The sequence below is a fragment of the Oncorhynchus mykiss genome, chromosome 12 (assembly GCF_057628025.1).
Source record: "Oncorhynchus mykiss isolate SJ-2025 chromosome 12, ASM5762802v1, whole genome shotgun sequence".
In the NCBI taxonomy this organism is placed as follows: Eukaryota; Metazoa; Chordata; class Actinopteri; order Salmoniformes; family Salmonidae; genus Oncorhynchus; species Oncorhynchus mykiss.
In genome coordinates this window covers 30613756-30639876 of record NC_143033.1, presented here as the reverse complement: position 1 = coordinate 30639876, position 26121 = coordinate 30613756, and the positions used below count along the sequence as shown (strand labels likewise).

General features: G+C 40.7%; 1 protein-coding gene across 1 annotated transcript; it reads right to left on the bottom strand.

The window, feature by feature from the left end:
* Positions 1 to 587: 587 nt before the first annotated feature.
* LOC110537393 (retinal guanylyl cyclase 2-like) lies at positions 588 to 26121 on the bottom strand. Its single transcript, XM_021623409.3, has 20 exons — positions 25832 to 26121; positions 14874 to 15849; positions 14334 to 14632; positions 13577 to 13946; positions 13382 to 13460; positions 13137 to 13251; positions 12891 to 13010; positions 12534 to 12617; positions 12245 to 12421; positions 11994 to 12150; positions 11376 to 11525; positions 10980 to 11128; positions 9439 to 9602; positions 9042 to 9234; positions 7186 to 7360; positions 5961 to 6059; positions 4674 to 4768; positions 4441 to 4526; positions 3668 to 3760; positions 588 to 3511 (listed from the first exon to the last, which is right to left on the bottom strand). Exons 2-19 carry the CDS (start codon positions 15682 to 15684, stop codon positions 3676 to 3678), a joined length of 3408 nt encoding a protein of 1135 aa, XP_021479084.3. The 5' UTR covers positions 15685 to 15849; positions 25832 to 26121; the 3' UTR covers positions 588 to 3511; positions 3668 to 3675.

The following is a 26121-nucleotide window of genomic DNA, read 5'->3' as shown; positions in this document are numbered from 1 at the left end:
TCTTTGAATTTGAGAGTGGTTACATTTCTCCAGCCCTATCCCTCAGCTTTCTACTAAACCAAGTGGTGGGGATCAGTCTGTATCCTAAATAGGCATACTACAATTTCACTGGATAGTATGATTCATAGCTCTCATCAAATTGTTTTATGTAGCTTATTCCCACCGTGCAGTCATGATATAGGCCTTCCCGAACAGCACCATCTTTAAAACCTTATCTTTACCTTTTGATTAAACTATAAAGTTTTGTGTTTTTATATTGTTACTTTCACAAGGAATGCCTTTTCTTAAACAAGCCAGGATTTTGACATTCAGCTAAAATGATGTATGTTTCATGCAGAGAATATAGAAAAGATAATCACTGATCATGTCATGACAACTTAAAGTATTTTACCTTTACTGTATGAAGTCATTCACAATACTGTGAACCATCAATTCAACATTAAGATTTTCTCAAAATTCTAAAACCATCAGCCAAAGGTCAAGGATTTCCGGCCATGTTTACATGTGCAGTTGGTAATGAGATCGTGTTACGTGTTGTTGTATGTAAAAGTGTTGTATGCAACAACAAAAAATAAGAAGTACATTCAGACATCACTAAAACCATTATTTATTTACACAAGCACACACAATGAGACCACACCGCAAGATTTACAATTGAGTTATCATGATACCAAATAAAACATTGCTATTTGGGTTTGATAGACAGTCTATATCTTTCAGACCAAATACGTGTAGCTCATCCTTTGAATACATCACTTCCTATTAGGAACCATGTGCAGTACAAGCTACTGTGTATTCCAGTCTCTGCTCTTGATTTGTAAGCAGTCCCCTATGACTCCAAGGTGTATTGTAGCATATGTAGAAATAAACTAAAAATGACTGCAGCCATTATTATTCCCTTGCATTTTGTACTATTTGAACCAATATATGTAGCAGAAAATAGCTTGAATGACATGACCCTGTAAGAATTGAGATTGTGACCTTATCATTTTATAATGTGGGTTTACATATTTTTCATCCCATTGGAACATTTATTAATCCCATTGCTCATTCAATGTCATTGTTGTAAGAAAATGCATATCACTTAATGTTAAAACAAATGTACAGTTCTTTAAAAAATAAAATTGGGATATACGGTTATATAAATACCATAAAACAGTACTGTTATATAAATACCATAAAACATTACTGTTATATAAATACCATAAAACAGTACTGATATATAAATACCATAAAACAAAATGTGTCTATACATACATACCTGGATTTGGTTGAATAACAAAATACAGTGAAAACATGAATAAAGCATGATTTCAGAAAGATAGAGAAGAGCAGATAGATGGTTCTGTCTCAATAGATAAGAGTTTAGATCTATGAGTCAACGTTTATTAATAATCTGTTGAAGTGAAGCTTAATTTCTGGGAACAGTGATTTTGCAACATATTTACTTGATTTGAAAATTATTCAATTAATGTCCCAACTGGTAAATTTGTGAAAAAAATATGAATTAATATTTTCTAATGGATTGAATTTTCTAAATTATCTTTCAAACAAATAGAAGGCGTTAATTACTGAAGCAGGACAATAAGAAAATAAAAAAACGAGAACGCCTTGGACCAAATTCTTTAACAGTCTACCTTATATCTGTAAAAAAAAAACTTCTAAGATCGATGTACTGTATTATTGTGAGAGACGACGTTACCAAACTTAAATATAACAGGTTAGATACATTACAGTGCATGCTACATTTTAATATACGCATGTCATATAGTTGAGTATGAATACTTTTCATTCACCGTTGGGGTGTTTAAAATGAAATCTGTCCAATATTTCTATAAAGCAAAGTAGAGATAAATACAGTATATTGTACACGATATAATGGACATTTAACGTTTTTTTCAAGAAGTCCGTCTCTTCCCATGTTTGTCCTGTGATGTTTTCATTCTACAGAGACTCCTACAGTACATCAATTGACACTACATGGCTAAAAGTATGTGGACACCTGCTCGTCGAACATCTCATTCCAAAATCATGGGCATTAATATGGAGTTGGTCCCCCCTTCGCTGCTATAACAGCCTCCACTCTTCTGGGAAGGCTTCCCACTAAATCTTGAAACATTGCTGCGGGAACTTGTTTCCATTCAGCCACAAGAGCATTAGTGAGGTCGGGCACTGATGTTTGGTGATTAGGACCGGCTCGCAGTTGATGTTCCAATTCATCCCAAAGGTGTTCGATGAGGTTGAGGTCAGGGTTCTGTGCAGCTCAGTCAAGTTCTTCAACATCGATCTCACTGAACTTCACTTTGTGCACAGGGGCATTGTCATGATGAAACAGGAAAGGGCCTTCCCCAAACTGTTGCCACAAAGTTAAAAGCATATAATCGTCTACAATGTCATTGTATGGTGTGGCAATAAGATTTCCCTTCACTGGAACTAAGGGGCCTAGCCCAAACCATGAAAAACAGCCCCAGACCATTATTCCTCCTCCACCAAACTTTACAGTTGGCACTATGAATTCGGGCAGGTAGCATTCTCCTGGCATCCGCCAAACGCAGATTAGTCCGTCGGACTGCCAGATGTTGAAGCATGATTCCTCACTCCAGAAAACACTTTTCCACTGCTCCAGAGGTCAATGGTTGCGAGCTTTACACCACTCCAGCCGCCGCTTGGTTTTGCGCATGGTGATCTTAGGCTTGTGTGCGGCTGCTAGGCCATGGAAACCAATTTCATGAACCTCCTGATGAACAGTTATTGTGCTTACGGTGCTTCTAGAGGCAGTTTGGAACTCTGTAGTGAGTGTTGCAACCGAGGACAGACAATTTTTACACTCTAAGCACTTCAGCACTCGGCAGTCCCGTTCTGTGAGCTTGTGTTGTCTACCACTTCGCAGCTAAACTGTTGTTGCTCCTAGACATTTCCAGTTCTCAATAACAGCACTTACAGTTGACCGGGGCAGTTTTAGCAGGGCAGAAAATCAAGAACTGACTTGATGGAAAAGTGGCACCCTATGATGGTGCCACGTTGAAAGTCACTGAGCTCTTCAGTATGGGCCATTCCACTGCCAATGTTTTTCTATAGAGATTTCATGGCTGTGTGCGCAATTTTATACACCTGTCAGCAACGGGTGTGTCTGAAATAGCCAAATCCACAAATTTGAATGGGTGTCCACATACTTTTGTAGTGTATTTGGTATTTTGGTGCATGATTGTAATATCCCTTTATTTATCCCTCCTGTTTCCCACATATGCTCTACAGTACATTTAATAAACTCTTGTTTAAACATATCTTTGCTCTGTGCAACAAATGTAATGTGTTGAAGACAGACAGTGTCTCTCCAACTTTGGCTTATTTGTGCAATGTGGATCAGCACTCTTGACAGGACACATGGGGGGATGCGACAGACTGTCTGTCAGACGCACCCCTAACCCATCCTCTCCTCTCTACCAACCTGCTCTATTCACCTCTCTGGTCTTTCACTCCAACAGGTAGGTGGAGGACTGGGCCACACTATCTGTGGAAAATAATCTTATATATTATCAATTAAAAGGATATCGTAAATGCAGAACAATGGATTTGTATGTACCTGAATTGACATCACTCACATTACAAACCATTTGGGGAAATAAAGTCATTGTAAATCTAGAATTTGACAGGAAACCAGGCGTACCTTACAGGCTACTTATTCCTCGCCTGCCGGTCAAGGAATTTTTGTTTTCTATCTGGAGGAATCTCCTCCAAACTGATGCCATGGTTACTTGCCCTGAGGAAAGTCAAAGAAAGAAGGCTTATTCGATTGGTAGTGCACACTGAGCACTCATAATATCCCAGCATATGAAGCAACAAAAGCCCTGTCCACAATGACAACTGTTTTCAGCAACCCCTGGTGACAACCGTGTCTCAGTTTGAACTCTTAACACAGTTATAAAATGTGGACAGGGCTAAATGAGGCAACCACCAGGGTAATGTGTTGAAACACTACAGCAATGTTTGCTGCCTACCAGGCAGAGCGTTCATCACACATTATGTAGTGCAGTGGGAGACACGGATTAATTAAACATGGATTAAACAGGTGGTAGATGAGGAATTGTACATTTGGGTCAGCGTGTGAACTGAAGCACGACACAATGGTCATGTCAGCAGCACATAGAAATAGAATGAGAAATTATGATTTAGAAAACTGTTAGTTCCAACCACGCAATCTGACAAATGGGTCAGCACATTATCAGTTTTTTCTAAATTATTTTCTGACATCTTATCCTCTATATCCACAGTGACTTAGCTAGATGAAAATCAACTGTTTTGATACAAACAGGGTTGCATAAGTATTACTGACAAGGGGGCTGGCAAAAGGACCCAGCAGGACTGAGAGTCAATGACAGTATAGTTAGGGCAAACATAAAGCACAATGTAAATAGAGCAGGAAGGCATGTTAAATCTTACCCTGGAGTAAGGTCAGGCGGTATGGGCAGAACCTTGTCAAACCCAGCTCTCCCAGCCAACCAGTAAGTGTTTTCAACTCCCTTCCCCTGAAATAGAAATAGGGAATAACAGAATAAGTAGTGAGTTAGATTAATTTGGATCTTTCTGTCTTGTCTCTCTCTCTCTCTCTCTCTGTGTGTGTGTGTGTGTGTGTGTGTGTGTGTGTGTGTGTGTGTGTGTGTGTGTTTATTTACCTTCAGCTCTGTCATGCCCCTGGTGTCTACTTTGTAGCCCATTTTTAGTTCATGCAGGATATCGACTGTGCTCTGGTTGACATGGATTCTGTAAGCTGGGATAATAAACAACAATAGCAACCACAAAGGCAGCATTAGACTTCAAGTACTCAAACACAGAACAAATTCAATGTAAACAATTACCATTAGTTATTTGTCTAAAGAGTATCAACATTATGAACTCATACAGCATTCACATATCCTACATATATTTAGACTTTGATTCATTTATATGGATGACCATATACTGATTTAGCGTAGAGCAACACAAGGTAATCTATTGTGTTTGAGCCCATATATTCACAAGAACATTTTTGACCGAGTCCATACACTCTTTGTGCAGCAATTCATATCTATGGCCACTTGGTGGGAGTAGATGTGAGATGTACTGTTCTCTTTTGCCACCTACAATAGTAATTACTTACTATAGCTACTATACTGGTTGCCCCTTACCTCTAGAAATACCCTAGATATACACTACCGTTCAAAAGTTTGGGGTCACTTAGAAATGTCTTTGTTTTTCAAAGAAAATCACATTTTTCGTCCATTAAAATAACATCAAATGCATCAGAAATACAGTGTAGACATTGTTAATTTTGTAAATTACTATTGTACTTGGAAACGGCAGATTTTTAATGGAATATCTACATAGGCATACAGAGGCCCATTATCAGCAACCATCACTCCTGTGTTCCAATGGCACGTTGTGTTAGCTAATCCAAGTTTATCATTTTAAAAGGCTAATTGATCATTAGAAAACCATTTTGCAACTATGTTATGCAATTATGTTATGCAATTATGCACAAAACTGTTGTTCTGATTAAAGAAGCAATACAACTGGCCTTCTTAGACTAGTTGAGCATCCGGAGCATCATCATTTGTGGGTTCGATGACAGGCTCAAAATGGCCAGAAACGAATAACTTTCTTCTGAAATTCGTCAGTCTATACTTGTTCTGAGAAATGAAGGCTATTCCATGTGAGAAATTGCCAAGAAACTGAAGGTCTCATGGTGAGTAAGAATATATAAAACACAGAAAAATCATGTTGTTAATGGCACTGGGCCTTTAAACCCTGAATTTGCCCACTAATTCCACTGATAGTCTTAAAGGATTAGTCAGGACTGCTTATAATAAACCTCTTTAGTGTTGCAGGCACACAAACTGCCATACACCTGTCCCTATCCTTAGTGGCCTCACACAGCGTGATTTCACTGGTGACTGGCCAAAGAACGAATGCGAGGTACTCACACAACCCTGTGGACTCCATTCGAGAGGCTGTGTTGACAGTGTCTCCGAACAGACAGTACCGAGGCATCGTCAGACCCACCACACCTGCCACCACAGGGCCTGATAGACACAGACACAAACGCAGATGATACACATGCTGACATGTTGGTGTCATGTTGTATTGCTGCCATGCTTTGTTGTTGTTTTATGTCTCTCTTTATGTAGTGTTGTGGTGTCTCTTTTGTCGTGGTGTGTTTTGTCCTATTTTTCTATTTTTCTCCCAGCCCCCGTCCCCGCAGGAGGCCTTTTGCCTTTTGATAGGCCGTCATTGTAAATAAGAAGTTGTTCTTAACTGACTTGCCTAGTTAAATAAAGGTTAAATAAAATAATGAAGATCAGAAGCAACATAATTCCTGATATATAACTTGTGATTCATGACTTATTCAAAGAGCCTACAATATGTCTCACAAAAGTCTCTGGAGCAAAGAAATAGCAAATGAACTTCATTTGATCAGTTTGATTGCAGAATATCCTTTCAATCTTTAGAAGAGACATCAGAATATTTGTATTTTATGCCATTGTGTTATTTCTGAGTTGTCCTTTTTCATACTTAAAAGTAGCCACCTCTGTGTTGCTAGAAATGTGTAAAACATTCCATATGAATTGGTAGGGTAGAGTAACGAGAAAGCATTAGGCAGTGAAGACTAATAGGATGACAGGGCTAAGTGGAGGACATTTCACAGTTCCAGGAATACGTTCTAGACGGGGATCAGGTAAAAATACACTTTTGACCAATACTCTGACGTTAATGCCATGTTCCAGAGAATTCCAATACAAGGATTGAATGAATGTACTCATTCTCAATTAATTTTCAATATGATGTAGCAAAAGTGTAGATTGCTTATGTATTGAATTTTACAATTCATCTGTTGACTTGGTTGCTCAGGCATGAACTGCAATCTATAGCAGTTGACCTCATGGATTGCCAGTCATTTTATCCATAGCTCCATCTATGAATTTGAGAGTAACATTTCTTCAGCCTCATGTAAGCATGAAATGGCATGTATTATTATTATTATTATATTATCACCCAGATTTTTAGAAAACTAAGTAGTGGGGTTACCGTTTGGCTGAAAAACAAATGAAGAATTATGGCTTCAAAGAAAAGGACAGTCAATCTGTCTACATTATGAACACTGATTCAGAGGATATCATTATGACAAATAATTTGAGATGGGTCACCCACCAGAGTGCAGGCCGATACGAATCTTGACCTTGACGTCAGGCATGTGCCTCATCTTGAAGGTTCCAATACAGTGGAGAATGTCCAGGGACATGTTGGACATCTCAGCTGCGTGGCGTCTACCGTTCCGGTTTGGAACTCCAGAGGCTACCATGTACGCATCTCCGATGGTCTCCACCTGAAGTACACACAATCAATCATTATTATATATCAATATAATAGTATCATAATAATAATAGTTGAAATAGGTCCTGACTCTCGCTAAATAGTAGAAAGCAGATCATTCAGTTTGATGTTCCTATCTGTCCTAGACTATAGCGACATCATCTATATGAACGCAGCTGCCGCTTCATTAAACCCATTAGATGCAGTTTATCAAAGTCCACTGCACTTCATTAAACCCATTAGATGCAGTTTATCATAGTCCACTGCACTTCATTAAACCCATTAGATGCAGTTTATCATAGTCCACTGCACTTCATTAAACCCATTAGATGCAGTTTATCATAGTCCACTGCACTTCATTAAACCCATTAGATGCAGTTTATCATAGTCCACTGCACTTCATTAAACCCATTAGATGCAGTTTATCATAGTCCACTGCACTTCATTAAACCCATTAGATGCAGTTTATCATAGTCCACTGCACTTCATTAAACCCATTAGATGCAGTTTATCATAGTCCACTGCACTTCATTAAACCCATTAGATGCAGTTTATCAAAGTCCACTGCACTTCATTAAACCCATTAGATGCAGTTTATCATAGTCCACTGCACTTCATTAAACCCATTAGATGCAGTTTATCATAGTCCACTGCACTTCATTAAACCCATTAGATGCAGTTTATCAAAGTCCACTGCACTTCATTAAACCCATTAGATGCAGTTTATCATAGTCCACTGCACTTCATTAAACCCATTAGATGCAGTTTATCATAGTCCACTGCACTTCATTAAACCCATTAGATGCAGTTTATCATAGTCCACTGCACTTCATTAAACCCATTAGATGCAGTTTATCATAGTCCACTGCACTTCATTAAACCCATTAGATGCAGTTTATCATAGTCCACTGCACTTCATTAAACCCATTAGATGCAGTTTATCATAGTCCACTGCACTTAATTATTTATTATTAGTACTCATCACTGCATTCTCTACCAGAAAGTTGGTTGTCCCTCTGTTGTCACATAGGTTGATACATTCTTATGTTTTCATTTCTAAAGCCTTTTTACAAAAAGTCCTTTGGTCTCTACTGAGTTAGGGACATCAGCTTTTTTTATCTTATTTGTGAAACAATCTTCAAAATGTCCTTAAATGTGATGTTTTGGTGCCTCTAGGGCGATTCAGAAAGCTGATTGAGGACCTTATTTCTGATGAATGTGATGTTCTGGTGCCTCTAGGGCGATTCAGAAAGCTGATTGAGGACCTTATTACTGATGAATGTGATGTTCTGGTGCCTCTAGGGCGATTCAGAAAGCTGATTGAGGACCTTATTACTGATGAATGTGTTAGTTTGTTATGACCGTGTTTTTCTTTCTGGTTGCATTTTGTACTCATCTTTTGATGAGTGTATTTTCTATAATTGATGTAAATCAGGGCTCATCTGTAAATGACACCTTGGTCTCAGTATGACTCCCTGATAAAATAAAGGTTCAATAAAATAAATGAAATATCTTTAATGTCCCAATTGTGATGATTATTTTTTTAATCACGTAGAAAGGAGTCAGTGACACAAACTCGTACACACTAAGAAATGCACCCATTTACTTCCAGGATTTGTATTGAAACTAGAACAAGCTTCCATTGCATCACTAATATTGGACACAACTATCTTGCAGCAGGACAGGATACTCACCTTGTAGACATCATGCTGCCCGATGATGGCATCAAAGAGTGTGTAGAGATCATTGAGTAAGTCTACCACCTCAATGGGCTCGCTGAGTGCAGAGATGGTGGTGAAGCCCACAATGTCACTGAAGTACAGAGTGACCTCAGAGAAGTGCTCTGGTCTCACAGGCTTGCCCGTCTTCAGGGCCAGGCACACAGACCTATTGGGTTAGACAACAGAAAGGAGTGGATAGAGGGATGCAGATGTGGATGGAGGTTAGGAGTGTAGGTAGAGAATAAATGACAAGCAACCAATGGATGAAAACAATATATTCTCAATACAGTAAAAAAAAAAAAATGTGATGTTGCAAATTAACATGTGCAGCTTTTAATTTGAAGTGTCAGGAGAGGGGAGGGGCACTGACCTCGGCAACATCTGGGCCAGAAGGTTATCAGTCTTCTTCCTCTCCACCTCCAGCTCCTCTGTCCTCTCCCTGATCAGGTCCTCAAGGTTAGTGGAGTACTGCTCCAACATACGCAGCATGGAGTCTATGATGTTGGTCTTCTTTCCCTTGGTTATACTCTTGAACTAAGGGATGGAAGGGAAAACATACAGCATGCAGTGAGGGGGGGTGAAGTGTGTTACATATTACTGTAATATGGTTCACAAAAGCGTGTCATTTTGAGTTCCTGTTAGGAGGCACAGGTTCCGGATGGGGAGGGAGGATGCGGGCAGGTGGATGGGGACTGAGGGGGGATGGGTTTGGGTTATCTTTATATGCATTTCTTTGATGTTTTTTTTTGTACCTGTAACTCCCGCACCCCCACAATATCTTTTTATGACAAACCTAAATAAAAAGTTGGTCACAAAAAGCATGTTGTTTTGAGTTCCTGTATAAAATAAATAATACAAATACTGAGATACATTATATACTCAAAAATGTTTGTTTAACAATAATATTTTTCGCAAAAAAATATTATTGGCACCCCTGTTTTCAAAACCTATCAATACCTCACCTTGCGAAGATCCACCACCATATTTTACAGTAGGTATGGGATTCTTTTCTGCTTATGCATCCTTATTTCAATGTCAAATCCACTACTGGTGTGCATGGCCAAAGAGCTCTTATTGCACCGGTTCCAATGCCGTTTAGCAAACTCCAGAGGTTTGTATTTGTTGGATGACATGAAAATAGAGCTATTTGGCCACACACAACAGTGGTGGGTTTGGCGTCAAAATAAGGATGCATAAGCAGAAAAGAACCCCACATCTAATGTAAAATATGGTGGTGGATCTTTGATGTTATGGGGCTATTTTGCTTTCACTGGTCCTGGGGTCAATGGCATCATGAACTTGACCCTGTACCAGGGCATTTTAGCCAAAACAGCACTGGTTGCCTCTGCCAGGAGGCTGAAACTTGGCTGCAAGTGGACCTTCCAGCAAGACAATAACCAAAACCACACATCAAAATACACAAAGAAATAGTTAGTTGACCACAAAAATCTACATTTTGCAATGGTCATCTGTCTCTGGACTTGAACCCCACTGAAAATCTGTGGTTGAATTTAGAGGGCCGCCCATAAGCGGATACAAAGAATATCAAGGATCTGTAAAGATTCTGAATGGTCCATACTCCCTCCCAATCTCATATAATTTTTGGGATAAAAGCTCAGTGCTGTTATACTCGCACGGTGAGGTATTGAAAGGTATTGAAAACAGGGGTGCCAATCATTTTGACCCCTATCTTTTTGAGAAAAAAAATATTACTTGTTAAACAAAATCTTTCTCTGAGTAATTGTTTTAGTATAAAATAATAAAATGTTCCCATTTTTTTAGCATACAATATAGTTCAGTATTTGTATTATTTATTTTATGCAGTAGTTTTGCTCTTTATCAATGGTGCCAATAATTTTGTACCTGACTGTATATGTGTAGCTTTGTGTATGTTTGTGTACAGTAAAGGACCTGTTTGAAGATCTCCTCGAAAGTGGGTCTCTTGTCTGGCTCCTCGCTCCAGGCCTGTTTCATGACCTGGATCACCTCTAGTGGAGCCTCATCCACTGACACAGTAGGCCGACACAGTGGTGGGGGGGATTTCAACTTACTGATGATCTCTGTCAAGCACAGACACACACACACACACACACACACACACACACACACACACACACACACACACACACACACACACACACACACACACACACAACTTCTGTTGCATTGTTTTGAGTGTTTTCAAACCTTTGGTGGTTCCTATGATCTCAAACAATTGTACTGTTCATATTGGCATGGTGGTCATCCTTCTGTATTTGTTTTACATCTGACATGAGGTTATGGTGGTATTGTTTGATATGAGCTCACCCTTGGGAGGCATGTCCAGCATGCAGAAGGGAGCACAGCGGGCGATGACCTCCTGCATGATGATGGCGAAACTGTAAACGTCCCCTGGGAACGATCCTCTCTTCATCAAACTGGAGTCCCTCAGTAGCTCTGGAGCCGTCCACAGCTGATCTGCAAGGTGGACCAGGGAGGGAGGGGACAAGAGGGGGTTGGTGTATTTCACCTTCCTTCAAACATTTGGATTTTTGATTTATTTTTCCTTTATTTAACTAGGCAAGTCAGTTAAGAACATGTTCTTATTTTCAATGACGGCCTGGGAACAGTGGGTTAACTGCCTTGTTCAGGAGCAGTTATTTTGTATATATTTTTTACGTTGTCAGCTTGGGGATTCAATCTTGCAACCTTTTGGTTACAAGTCCAACGCTCTAACCACTAGGCTACCTGCCGCCCTATAAAAGGATCATGGTGATAAGAGTGAACATTACTAAGGCCATGAGTTTTTCGTGATCACATAACCTGACCAGGGGGGAAAACGGACACACGTGTCTTTTGTTCGTGTAATGACTTGGTAAATGATAAGGAGGAGGATTTGCTGGCTCTGATATGTTGAGTCTAGTGTATGTGTCCTTGTGGACTTACCATCAGGCCTGCCCTCGTCAAAGTCGACACCCTGGGTCGTTATGATCTCGTTGAAGCCATACTCAGTCACCTTCAGCACGAAGCGTCCGTCCACCACACAGTTTCGGGACTTCAGGCGCCCATGGATGACATCACGGTTGTGCAGATACTTCATTCCCTGGGAGGGAAAGGAAGGATTGAGACAGAGTAGACTCGAGGCGAGAGATATAGTCAGACATATCTATGAACGTGAGAGTTGTTTCCCTCCTTACCCTGATCAGATCCATCAACAGGGAGGACTTGAACATCCAATCGAGGCGCATGTCCTCGTTGTTGAGAAGGTCCTCCAAGCTGCCCCTGGTACAGTGCTCTGTCACAACACCAAAGATCCCAGAGTCGAGGAACAGGCCAAGGAACAGGTTGAGATTCTCATTCCGCATGTCCCTGAGCTGAGAGAGGGAGAGGACAGAGAGAGAGGTAGGTTATGACAGAGGAACAGTGCAGTGGCAGACAGATTCAATGTCTTGCTGTTTTGACTGGCTCACTCAGACAGTCACTCACCTTGGTGAAAATACTTTGAGTGCCATCACTGACACTTGACACAGTGTTTCCATTGGGACATTTCTTCAACCAAACCCAGTCACCCTAGTGGAATGTACAGGTTTAGCCAATTTTTAATCTGGAAAACGCAAAATATTAGGGACAAGGACACTAACCAGAGATAGTTTTGTTCATCACTGTTTGTCAAGAAGACAAGAGTATCAACATTGGGTGAGTGCATCATCACATATGAACTTGGTCCAGTTACATATTAGTACTATTTCTTAAGTGCAGGGCATCAAACATTTGAATATTGGATTGCTGTCTCTGTTCTACAGTAGTTTTACAGTAGATTCCCCACATTGACATGTGACCCACCTCAAAGACAGCGACATTGGAACTGTCAGGGGTGGAGCCAAAGTAGCTTCGTCCCGACACTGAGTGGCGAGGCGTCTTCACGTCCAGCTGACTGTTCATCATACTGTCCTCATTCAGCTTCTACTTACAGAGAGAGATTACAAGGGCTTCAGAATAGACAGTCCATCAAAGATAAGGGACTTTAAATAGACACAAACTCACACACACACAAATGGGCCTTTATGGTATCATAGGCCTCACACTGACCTTTTGGCTAGTCTGGGTATTGATGAAAATGAGGTCATCCAGATTCAAGACTACTTTTAAGGGCCTTCCTCCTCCCCCTGATCCTCCAAAGATAGTTCCAATCTGTCCACCTCTCCTGGACAGACACAAAGGGCAAGACCACAAAACATCAGTAACCTCATTACAAACAAAAGCATGTGTTCAACACAGAAGACAAAACAGGCAGCTGATTTACACACTCCTCACTGTGTTTGAGCTTAACTTACTTCATATAAAAGGCAGCTCCACCTCCAACCAACCCACAGAACAGGATGAACAGAAAGAAGATAGTACCTGCGTCCATTCCTTAAGGCAGATAGGGGGATAGAGGGAGTGATAAAGAGAAAGAGTTTGAGGGAACACAAACCTAATTTTACCATAGGCTACTGGTACATCACTGACCCCAATGCTAGACCACCTACCCCAACTGCAGGTGATGTATGGACTGAACCAACAACGGGAGTCTGTGCTGGGGCTACTGCCAGCAAAGTGGATGGAGCGCCCATTGTACTTGACCGCCCCAAATTTGCCAAGGGTATGGGGGGCTTCCAGAGTGTGTGTCATGTAGAGTTTGTCTCCCCCGTCAGAGTCCAGTACCACGTAGCGAGCCAGCATCCCCAACCCATCTTCATCGGATGAGATGTGCTGGTTGAAGCCCTCAAAGTCGACCCCTCCATCGCTCTGGAGCATGGTCTCCCCATCCACCCAGCGCCCAGCCACCATGCGACTCTTCTCTACTGCATAGGCCATGTAATATATCATGTTGTAGATGGTGCCGAAGAATGGAGACACCTAGGTAGGGGAGAAGAGTGGTGACAATGTATAAATCATTGATCTGACCAGCTGTTATTGAAGACTGTCTATAGACTCTTTAGACTGGCAGTGGGAGTTTTGATGATGGTAAGCAGGGAGTACAGGAATAGAGAAATGTACCATTGCCAAGACACTGACAAACCACTAGTCATTATCATCAGTACTGAAACATTTCAACAACATTGGTTGTAATGTTTAAGAGGTACAAATACCTTAAGGGTACCTGTTTCTGAAGAACTACAACTCAGTAGGACTGTTGTGCAACCAAATGTGCTTGCTACAGTACTGCATGTCCATGGCATGTGTGGCTAATGATGAATGATGACTAGATGAATGCCTCAGGAGCTGTGCTCTGGGATGTCTCACCTGATCTGGTGGAGTGCTGGTGCGAATCTCAAATTTCTCCTGAGCATCTTTGAAGCTTTCATAGAAAGTGTTCTCACCAGAATCCATGGTGATGGTGAGAACTCCATCGTAGGCTTTTCTCAACAAGCTGTCATTGGTCAGAGCATGAAGGTTTGTGCCCTTGGGCAGCGAATATGTGAGGGTGTCATAGGGGATGAAAACATAGCCACGGTCTATCATACGCATGTTTGAGGCAGAGGTTAGGAGCTGATACTGGGCCTCACCACCGATCAACGCTGAGTGCATGCACATGATGACCACTGCAGAGACAGAGAAGGGAGAATGGAGGATGAGGAAAGTAAGAAGGTAGTAAAGTTGGAAGTAGAGGACAGAAGAAGGGAATCGAATAGACCATTATTAGTCATTGCAGTATGGCAGTGTGTTGTAATGGAATACATGACAGTAAGTCAGACATTCACACACACACACACACGCATGCATGCACGCACACACGTAAACAAACACACACATGAACAACCAAATACAAATGCGCATACACACCTCTGACACGGTCTAACTCCCGAATCCTTTTCAAGGCCTTTGTGGGCCCATCCTTGTCCGGCTCCATGGTGACCACATTGATAACCGGCAGGCCCAGGGCCATAAGAGAGGCCGCCAGCTCGTGTCCTGTAGCCTCCCACAGGTCATCCTCTGACGTCACAATGACCACATGGGCCCAGCGGAAGTACCGCAGCACAGAAAACAGAACCCGGGAGGACAGAGGCAGGGGCCTGTGAAAGGTGGGATACTGTCCATCCTCCATGTTTGGTTTCAGGCAACCCCAGGACAGAAAGGGCTTATTCCAGTTTTTCGCAAACAGAGCAGCCGATGAGCAGTAGCCTGGATTAGTAGGGCCGAGGAAAGCCGAGCCATAGCCTTCCAGAGAGGAGAAGCGGGCCAGGGCATTGGATGTTTTACAGTCCTCGTTGACGAGAGTATAGTCGTACCAGTAGCCTTTCTTAGTGTAGGGGTCCATGTTGAGGCGGGCGGTGGCCAGGCGGGCAGCCAGGTCAGGGAGGGCTTTGGAGTACATAGGGTCACATGTCCAGGGACCAATTATGGCCACAGTGAAAGTGGCGCCCCAGGCCTCACAGGGTAGATAGGTGGCCATCAGCAGGGGTAACATCAGCCAGTTTCCCCACGAGCTTCTGGAGCGTAGCACCGCAGATGAGGATGCGGGGGTCAGACTGTTCATTGTTTTTGTATCCTCTGTCCTTCTTTGTCTCCTTCTCTCCCTCATTAAGGGATCTTGTGTCCATCGTGGGTGGTGGGAGAGGTTGAGGAGGAAACTAGAGTTTCTGTGAGATGCCATTGTCCCACAGGGCTTCGATCTAGAGTCAGACACCACAGATGAGGAATGGAGGGTTGGAAGTGACAGAAGAGTGTGTGTGTGTGTACGAAAGGGATTCAGCCCCCTAGCACTCTGTAGGGCATTAGCCCAGAGCTGTGAAGGTCACCTCTGGATTCCCAGCCATCACTGCTTCCATGGAACATATGAGTGAGAGAAAACAAAATGAGACATATTGAAGCATATTTTATCTTCTGTCTCAATTTTCTAGGACAAAGCTCTGTCTTTGTCAGTGAGCTACAATGTCATCAGAAGCTCAGAAAGGCACTGTTTCCATAATAATTGTATTATCATTAATATAGTTTAATTACATAACATTTATAGGTCTAGATTCAATCAGATCAAGCGTTAACTGGCGATAGCAGACACCTGCATGGCAGATGTTTTGGCAGTGTTAGAGGTGGAACTGGGTTGGAACCGAAATCGGTGAGCAGTTGCTCTGGCTCTCATTGTCAGGAAGCCACACCCGCCCCACTCACGTTAGAATTGCAGAACGAGAAAGTGTAGGCAAAATATAAATAATTATGCTCAATGGGGATTTCTATTAGGATTTCTACATCTCACATTCCGTTGTTCGAACTTGCAAACAAGGCTGTGTGGGATTTCTGTTAATGCGACTCAGTGCAGCCAATGGCAATGCCCGCTTTAGGTAGGCTATATAATCCAACGCAGTTCCACCTCTGACACTGCAAAAACAACCATTATGCGGATGTCAGCTAAAGCGGATCTGATTGAATAGAGCCCTAAACTACTTTTGGACAACATAAATACTGTATGAACATATGAAGTAATGATGTAAGAGAAATCACTGGTAAACAAGACTGACAAAGACTATCCCCATTATAAGAATGTAATGTGATGTTGGAGGAGCTCAGTCCATCTGTCTCTTCAGACCAGGGTGCCCTGAAACCATGGCTGAATCAATGCTCAGCTCTGTGCCTAGGCAGCTTCCATGACATGCAAGTGGCAATCAGATTAGCTGCTGACACAGGTGGGGGCCATTAGCCATGGTGTGAGCGGTGCCAAATAACGTGGCTCGTAATCTGTCTTCCATGTCCCTATCGCTTTCTCTTTCTCTGAAGTCACTCACCCCCTGTGACCTCTTGGTCAGCCTCTCCTTCCCTGGTGGCCTCTATCTCACTCTGTAATAACTTCAGAAATAACTGGATTAGGAAGACCATCAATACACTTTGATCTGATAATCACTTACTTTTTATGAGATCATGTCCTGTCTATAGAACTGTGGAGTTTAGGTTTGGGGTCAATTCCACTTAAATCCAGACCATTCAGGAAGTAAACTGAAATTCCTTAGAGGAAAATTGGAATTTCAGTTTCCTTTCTCAATTGTGGGTGTAGCAAAATGTTACAAGCATTTCGCTACACCCGCAATAACATCTGCTAAATATGTGTATGTGACCAATACAATTCTATTTTATTTTATTTTAATTAAATATTTCCTGAATTTAAATGGAATTTACCCTTAACCCTGATGGAGTTAACTGGATTTGAGAGAGAAGTCCATTGTCACCATCTTGACCCTTTCCCTCTCACTTTCTAACACAAGCCTCATTTATAACTTGTGCTAACATGCATCTTTTGTCTTGATCTTGTCCATATTCTGATTGTGCCCACATTTTCAGAAATATGTCTACACATCATATCCTTCTGCTGTGTCCGCATTGTGACCAGATTTCCTGGTCCCTCCCTGTATGCAAATTATTTGACAGCTATTCTTTATCAATGTGTTTTAACATTTATTTTAAAACACATATTGATGCCATAATTCAATGATGCCACTTGTCAATCATTTTAGAAGGCGGGATTATGAAGATTTAATTGGTGTCACTGTCCAGATCCATCTAGACTTTTAAGTTATCCAGACAGAATGCGTGCCTGCATACAGTACCTCCGGAGGTGGTCAGGTTGATCTGATCACAGTCAGATCACAATAAGTATTTTTATCGCCTACACCTGTCTGAAAATGTGGGCACAATCAGAATGTGGACAAAAACAGGAAAAATGATATATGTTAGAACCAGGTATAAGCGGGTCTGAAAAGTGCTCATTCAAACTAAATGTTTTCAAATGAAATGTGCTCATTTCAAACTAAAAGTACTATTTGCTAAAATTGTGTTGTGTATGTAGTATTTGTATTTATTAGGGATCCCCATTAGCTGCTGCCAGTGTCCAAACACATTAAGGCACTTACATCACACATAAAACAAAATATAAAACCTTACATAATATAACATTATTACACCACTACATACAATCTACAATACAAAATATATAATACCACCGTACAACAATATTACAATGTAAGTGTGTGTAGAGTGCTTGTGCTAGTGTGTGTATGAATGTGTCTGTACCTGTATATGTCTCTTCACACTCCCCGCTGTTCCATAAGGTGTATTTTGGGGGATTGTGAAGAGACCTCTGGTGGCATGTCTTGTGGTGTATGCATGGGTGTCCAAGCTGTGAGCTAGTAGTTTAAACAGCTCGGTGCATTCAGCTTGTCAACTCGTCTTACAAAAACAAGTTGTGATGAAGTCAATCTCTCCTCCACTTTGAGCTATGAGAGATTGACATGCATATTATTAATGTTAGCACTCCTTGCACATTTAAGGGCCAGCTGTGCTGCCCTGTTGTGAGCAAACTGTAATTTTCCTAACCTTCACATGATCGGTGGGTCCCCCATGGGACGGTTCAGCTAATGTAGGCTAATGTGATTAGCATGACGTTGTAAGTAACAGGAACATTTCCCAGGACATAGACATATCTGATATTGGCAGAAAGCTTAAATTCTTGTTAATCTAACTGCACTGTCCAATTTACAGAAGCTATTACAGTGAAAGAACACCATGCTATTGTTTGAGGAGAGTGCAGAGTTATGAACTTGAAAATGTATTAATTAACCAATTAGACACATTTGTGCAGTCTTGATACAAATGTTAGCTCTCCATGTACATTTAAGGGCTAGCTGTGCTGCCCTGTTCTGAGCCAACTGTAATTTTCCTAAGTCCCTCTGTGTGGCACCTGACCACATGACTGAACAATAGTCCAGGTGTGACAAAACTAGGGCCTGTAGGACCTGCCTTGTTGATAGTGTTGTTAAGAAGGCAGAGCAGTGCTTTATTATGGACAGACTTCTCCTGGATCTTAGCTACTGTTGTATCAACATGTTTTGACCATGACAGTTTACAGTCCACGGTTACTGCAGGCAGTTTCGTCACCTCAACTTGCTCAATTTCCACATTATTCATTACAATATTTAGTTGGGGTTTAGGGATGAGTGAATGATTTCTTCCAAATACAAAGCTTTTAGTTTTTGAAATATTTATTCCTTGCCACCCATTCTGAAACTAACTGCAGCTCCTTGTGCTGTAGTCGTTTCAGTTGCTGTAGTAGCTTACGTGTATAGCACTGTATAGTAGGTGGTCAACTGTTTGTTCATCCGCACAAGTCTCCAATTGCTAATAACCCATCTGCAACCACCTGACTATATGTGATAAAGTGAATATCTGAGGCCCGCACCCAACCCTAACCCGCAAGCATAGAAAATGTGCTATCGTCTACAGTCAAAAACTGAAGAACAATTTTTTTTTGTCAGGTTTAGATATGTTTCTGTATATAATTTCTTACATTTTGGTAGGCTATTTGTTAGTAAACTTGAACCCACAGGCTTCGTGTAATTTAGTCCTAGTAGTTGCTAGTAGTTTGGACTGGGACCTGCCCCAAACCTAGGAGCAAGGGACTAAGTGGGATGTAAGAAGAAGGGTGAGATTCACCCATTCTGATAACAAATACACTATATAGACTGATAGTTGGTAAGAGAAAACAGGTGAAGGGTAGGGAAGGGCTGAGCAGGACAGGCAAGCTTTGACTTCTCAACCCGCTTTAGCTTTTAATCCATAATTAACAGTGTGGGAGTGTGAGTGTGCAGTTCAGGCTCAGGGGGGAGGGAAAGAAATAAGGGATTAGATAGAAGAGAAAGAAGGTGAAAATAGAGGAATGTGTTCTACCCATTCCCAGGGTCTATAATTAGATACATGTAGCTTCTCTTTTGTCATTATATGTTGCCCTAGCCTAGAAGACTAACTAAACCCTTGCTCAACAGAATGTAATAGATCGGTAGAATTAATGCTTCAATCTTGTTGACATCTGTAAAGTTTTCTATCACCTTTTGGGGAGCAAACACTAAAAGATTTTCTGTGCAAGATGTCCAAAGCTGTGAAAATGGCCCAAAATGTTTCTGATTAGAGTTCAGTTCACCTTCGATGCATATTTTATGTGGTTGAAATGCTATCAGATTTTATTGTGTTTTATGATGAAGACAGCACCTCTACAGATTGTATCTAACTGAGCATGGCATTCTCTCAAGATGCAGAAAGAAATCAATCATATTTCTCCACTCCTGTTCCCAAATCCAAATGTTGCCAACATTTGGTCTATTATTTTACTGCAAGTGTTGCTTAATTCTGCAGGAGTTACTATTTAGGCTATAGCCCTATTTTCACAGGACTACTATTTATTTTTTATTGTATTTAACCTTTATTTAACCAGTCAAGTCAGTTAAGAACAAATTCTTATTTACAATGACGGCCTACCAAAAGGCAAAAGGCCTCCTGCGGGGAAGAGGGCCTGGGATAAAAATAAAAATACAATATAAATATAGGACAAAAGTAGAGAACATTGGTTATGTATTTATTACAGCAGAATATATGTTATTCTAGAGGACGATTCAGACGGCATGCGTTGTTTTCCAAACAGCTCCCTGTAATTCATTCTTTCTTTTTTTTGACCATTGGACAGTTATGAAGGAATCCTGAAGTTTTTTTTCTAGGTGTGAAGATATTTCAACAAATCCAGGCGATAACAGGCTACACTGACAACTCGAGCTTGGTTCTAAAGTTTCTAAAACATACCAAACCATCATTGGTATAGTGTCGCCATTATATTTGAATTGAGGAAGTGTGATCATAATCAATAGGATATTTTAGCGATCCGCAGTAGATGACGTCCTAAATGCGCCCCCAGCCTTCAAATATGAGCTAAACAGCTAACTTGCACTTGATATGCCTTTTTAGGCAATAAATGAGAAACTGAACTTGTTCCAAACGTTTAGTTCAGTTGTATGCTGCTTTGCGATCTATTAACAGCAAGGGTTGCATTAAATAGGCACAATATTTTTTTATGATGCATTAGGTGATGTTCAATTAATTTGCACAAAACATATAAACAAAAGCATTCACTGTGAAATATGTAGATAAATGATATATGTAGGCCCTTCATATATAGGCCAAGCGCAGAACTGTAAAACTCAAAACACAGGGATGTCGATTCATAAGTTATTCTGGTTAGTCAATTTCCAGATTTCAGTTTCCATTTAACCAATCTAAACTGTAGGCTACAGTTTCCTTGACATGCCATAAGGTTATTTGAAGTTCCGTCTTGTGACTGTTGAATATGTATGGCACCTCACAATCATCACACATAACATAACCGGTACTGCTATCATCCTCTTTTACCAAATATTTTCCGAACAGTAAGGTGCCTAGACAGCTGCCCTGGGGAACTTCTGATTCTACCTTGATTATGCTGGAGAAGCTTCCATTAGAAAACACCCTCTGTGTTCTGTTAAAAAGGTAAATATTTATCCACAATATAGCAGGGGATATAATGTCATAATACATATGTTTTTCCAGCAGCAGACTGTGATCGATAATGTCAAAAGCCGCATTGAAGTCTAACAAAATAGCTCCCACAAACTTTTTATCATAAATTTCTCTTGGCCAATCATTCGTCATTTGTGTAAGTGCTGTGCTTGTTGAATGTCCTTCCCTTTAAGCATACTGAAAGTCTGTTGTCAATTTGTTTATTGTAAAATAGCATTGTATCTGGTCAAGTACAATTTTTTCCCAAAGTTTACTAAGGGGTTAGTAAGAGGCTGATTGGTCAGCTCTTTGAGCTCCCGAGTGGCGCATCTCAGTTCTAGAGGTGTCACTATAGACCCTTGTTCGATCCTGCGTTGTATCACAATCGGCCGTGATTGGGAGTCCCATAGGGTAGCGCACAATTGGCCCAGCGCTGTCCGGGTTAGGGTTTGGCTGGGGTAGGCCGTCATTGTAAATAAGAATTTGTTCTTAACTGACTTCCCTAGTTAAATAAAGTTTAAATGTATAAAATGAAAATTCAAAAGGGGTCTTTAATATTCCTGGGTAGCGGAATGACTTTTGCTTTTCTCCAGCCCTGAGGGCACACACTTTCCAGTAGGCTTAGATTGAAGATATGGCAAATGGGAGTGGCAATATCTTCCGCTATTATCCTATTATTGTCATACCCCGGTGGTTTGTCATTGTTGATAGACAACAACATTTTTTGCACCTTTTCCACATTCACATTACGGAATTCAAAATTACAATGCTTGTCTTTCATAATTTGATCAGTTGTACTTGGATGTGTAGTGTTGGCGTTTGTTGCTGGTATGTCATGCTAAATTTGCTAACCTTGCCAATGAAAAAATTATTAAAGTAGTTATCAGTGTGTTTTGTGATGAATGAGCCGTCTGATTCAATGAATGATGGAGCGGAGTTAGCCTTGTTGTCCAAAATTTCAATTAAGGCTTTCCAAAGCTTTTTACTCTCGTTCACTATCAGTTTTACTTTCATGTAGTGTATTTGTTAAACAGAAAAAGTGAAGGCCTACTGTTCCTCTCTCTTTAAAGGGAAATTCCGCCACTTTTCAAGCTCATATTCCATATTTCCAGCACCAAACCAGTGTACATATGAAAAGTGTGTTTCTATTATCTGTTGTTTAAAAGATAAGAAAACAGGTCCTAAAAAATGCTTCTATGTGGCATCAAAGGGTTGGATTACATTTTTTTATTTAAATGCAGCGAGTTTCTAGCAAATGGTAGGGTACTTTTCTGCTCCCCACATCACCGCATAGTCTTTGAAAATCACTGTTTTAAAAACGTTTTAACTTTTGAAGATGTCATCAGGTAGAATTTTTTTACTTTATATATTTTTTTGTACTAAATGTGACATTTTCATATACAGTGGGGAGAACAAGTATTTGATACACTGCCGATTTTGCAGGTTTTCCTACTTACAAAGCATGTAGAAGTCTGTAATTTTTATCATTGGTGCACTTCAACTGTGAGAGATGGAATCTAAAACAAAAATCCAGAAAATCACATTGTATGATTTTTAAGTAATTACTTTGCATTTTATTGCATGACATAAGTATTTGATACATCAGAAAAGCAGAAATTAATATTTGGTACAGAAACCTTTGTTTGCAAACTACGTTTCCTGTAGTTCTTGACCAGGTTTTCACACACTGCAGCAGGGATTTTGGCCCACTCCTCCATACAGACCTTCTCCAGATCCTTCAGGTTTTGGGGCTGTCATTGGGCAATACGGACTTTCTGCTCACCACAAAGACTTTCTATTGGGTTCAGGTCTGGAGACTGACTAGGCCACTCCAGGACCTTGAGATGCTTCTCACAGAGCCACTCCTTAGTTGCCCTGGCTGTGTGTTTCGGGTCATTGCCATGCTGGAAGACCCAGCCACGACCCATCTTCAATGCTCTTACTGAGGGAAGGAGGTTGTTGGCCAAGATCTCGCGACACATGGCCCCATCCATCCTCCCCTCAATGCGGTGCAGTCGTCCTGTCCCCTTTGCAGAAAAGCATCCCCAAAGAATGATGTTTCCACCTCCATGCTTCACGGTTGGGATGGTGTTCTTGGGGTTGTACTTCTTCTTCCTCCAAATATGACGAGTGGAGTTTAGACCAAAAAGCTCTATTTTTGTCTCATCAGACCACATGACCTTCTCCCATTCCTCCTATGGATCATCCAGATGGTCATTGGCAAACTTCAGAAGGGCTTGGACATGCACTGACTTGAGCAGGGGGACCTTGCGTGCGCTGCAGGATTTTAATCCATGACGGCGTAGTGTGTTACTAATGGTTTTCTTTGAGACTGTGGTCCCAGCTCTCTTCAGGACATTGACCAGGTCCTGCTGTGTAGTTCTGGGCTGATCCCTCACCTTCCTCATGATCATTGATGCCCCACGAGGTGAGATCTTGCATGGAGCCCCAGACCGAGGGTGATTGACCGTCATCTTGAACTTCTTCCATTTTCTAATAATTGCGCCAACAGCTGTTGCCTTCTCACCAAGCTGCTTGCCTATTGTCCTGTAGCCCATCCCAGCCTTGTGCAGGTCTACAATTTTATCCCTGATGTCCTTACACAGCTCTCAGCTATTGTGGAGAGGTTGGAGTCTGTTTGATTGAGTGTGTGGACAGGTGTCTTTTATACAGGTAACAAGTTCAAACAGGTGCAGTTAATACAGGTAATGGGTAGAGAACAGGAGGGCTTCTTAAAGAAAAACGAACAGGTCTGTGAGAGCCGGAATTCTTACTGGTTGGTAGGTGATCAAATACTTATGTCATGCAATAAAATGCAAATTAATTACTTAAAAATCATACAATGTGATTTTCTGGATTTTTGTTTTACATTCAGTCTCCTACAGTTGAAGTGTACCTATGATAAAAATTACAGACCTCTACATGCTTTGTAAGTAGGAAAACCTGCAAAATTGGCAGTGTATCAAATACTTGTTCTCCCCACTGTAGACACTGGTGTTGATGGCTATATCAGCCGCTAATACAGGATTATTAAAGGACCAGTGTGAAAAACTTTTGTGAAAAACTATTTTTATTTTCCATTTTTTTTTATTACGATTTTTTTCACGGGTGATGCATCACCGTCAGCAACCCTACTTCCCGCAGCTGTGTCCTCAGTGAATCTTTTACTCTGCCCTGCTGACATGACAAAACATGACCGGTTCTCAGTAAAGTCTGAGCAAGTCTGAGCAGTGTCAAAATATCTCTAGTCTATTAAAGTCAAATGTTGCTGAATTGGGTGATTGTACAACAATAAAGTTATTGTTTATTGTGCATTGTGCATTGCAGCTAGGACATACAGCTAGCACACAGTGTACAAGCCGTAGCTAAGCTACATGGCTATCATCAAAAGTTAATAATGGCAATGGCTAAGAACCTGCTAATAGGCTAAGTACTGAGGCCTACAGTAGGCTATCCCCTTGCTCTGATGCGTTACCATAAATATTGCTATAGCCCAAGTACAAGTTTAAGCCATCTAAACCACTAAACCAATACATCTCCATTATAAATGTATTTCTTTAGTGTTTGAGTTTGCATATCAACAAAAGTTTCCTTTGTGCCATCTTGACACAGGTTTCTGCATTTTCTGTTTCAGTTACCACTTTTGAATCTCCATGACTTTTCCAGGCAACTTAACATCAGGCATTTTGGTGAGAGTAGCTGTAGTGATGACATGAGCTGTAAAGTGATGCAGGCCTCATGGTCCCATTTACAGAATTTATGTCAGAAACATATCCAATGTTAGTTGTATTTAAATCAAATTATGACTGGACATCCAGTACATTCAAGTGAATTACATTAGCTGTGAGGATTTGAGATACGAAACACATTATGAGAAAGGAATACTGGATAAATATAGAATGAAAAGCACCAAGTCTCTTGGTGATAAAACCTTTACTGATCGTACAACAAAAATGTGCTGTGACTCTAGGATTATTGAATCCATCATAAACAAATTCCTCTATGAATCTGAAATTGAAATATAACTGTGTAATCCAGGTATCTTGATATCACTGCAGCTGTAATAGATGATGTTGATCCATCTCTGTGGAGTGAAAACATTAGCACCTACTGAACACACACCTATGCAGGTGGGCACAACAATTTCACAAAATTTTACCTGAAAAGCTCAGTCCTTTTTAAGTATTTTAACCACTGACTGAATAATTCATTCATATTTATTGAACCTTTATTTTATCAGGGAGTCATACTGAGACCATGGTCTCTTTTACAGATGAGCCTTGAATGAAAGAAAAATACACTATAATTGTATATATAGTTTTACAATGATAAACATTGTAAATTACATTATAAGACAGCACAAGAGCATACAAGTTAGGTTAGAATGTATTGAAATAAAAACAGTAAGTACTAAAACATAATAAAACAAAATCATATAGATTGGAAGTGTTGCTGACCTGGAATAGTTTGTCTATAACAGTGCCATATCGATGTTCTCTGTCTTTGAATGGCAGGGATCCAGATGACGAGGAGATTGAAATTCAGCAATAGAGCAGGTACAGTATCTTCGCATGAAAATATAAAATAAAAAGTATTCCAAGAAAGGGGGATGGGGAAATCAGAGCAGTTTAAAATTGTTCCTCTTGTTTTTACAATCCTCTTGTTAGAATCTGTTTTGTACAAATCCAAGCAAATTCATAGGCTTCATGTAATTTAGTCCTAATAGTTGCTGCCCCTGTTTTGGACT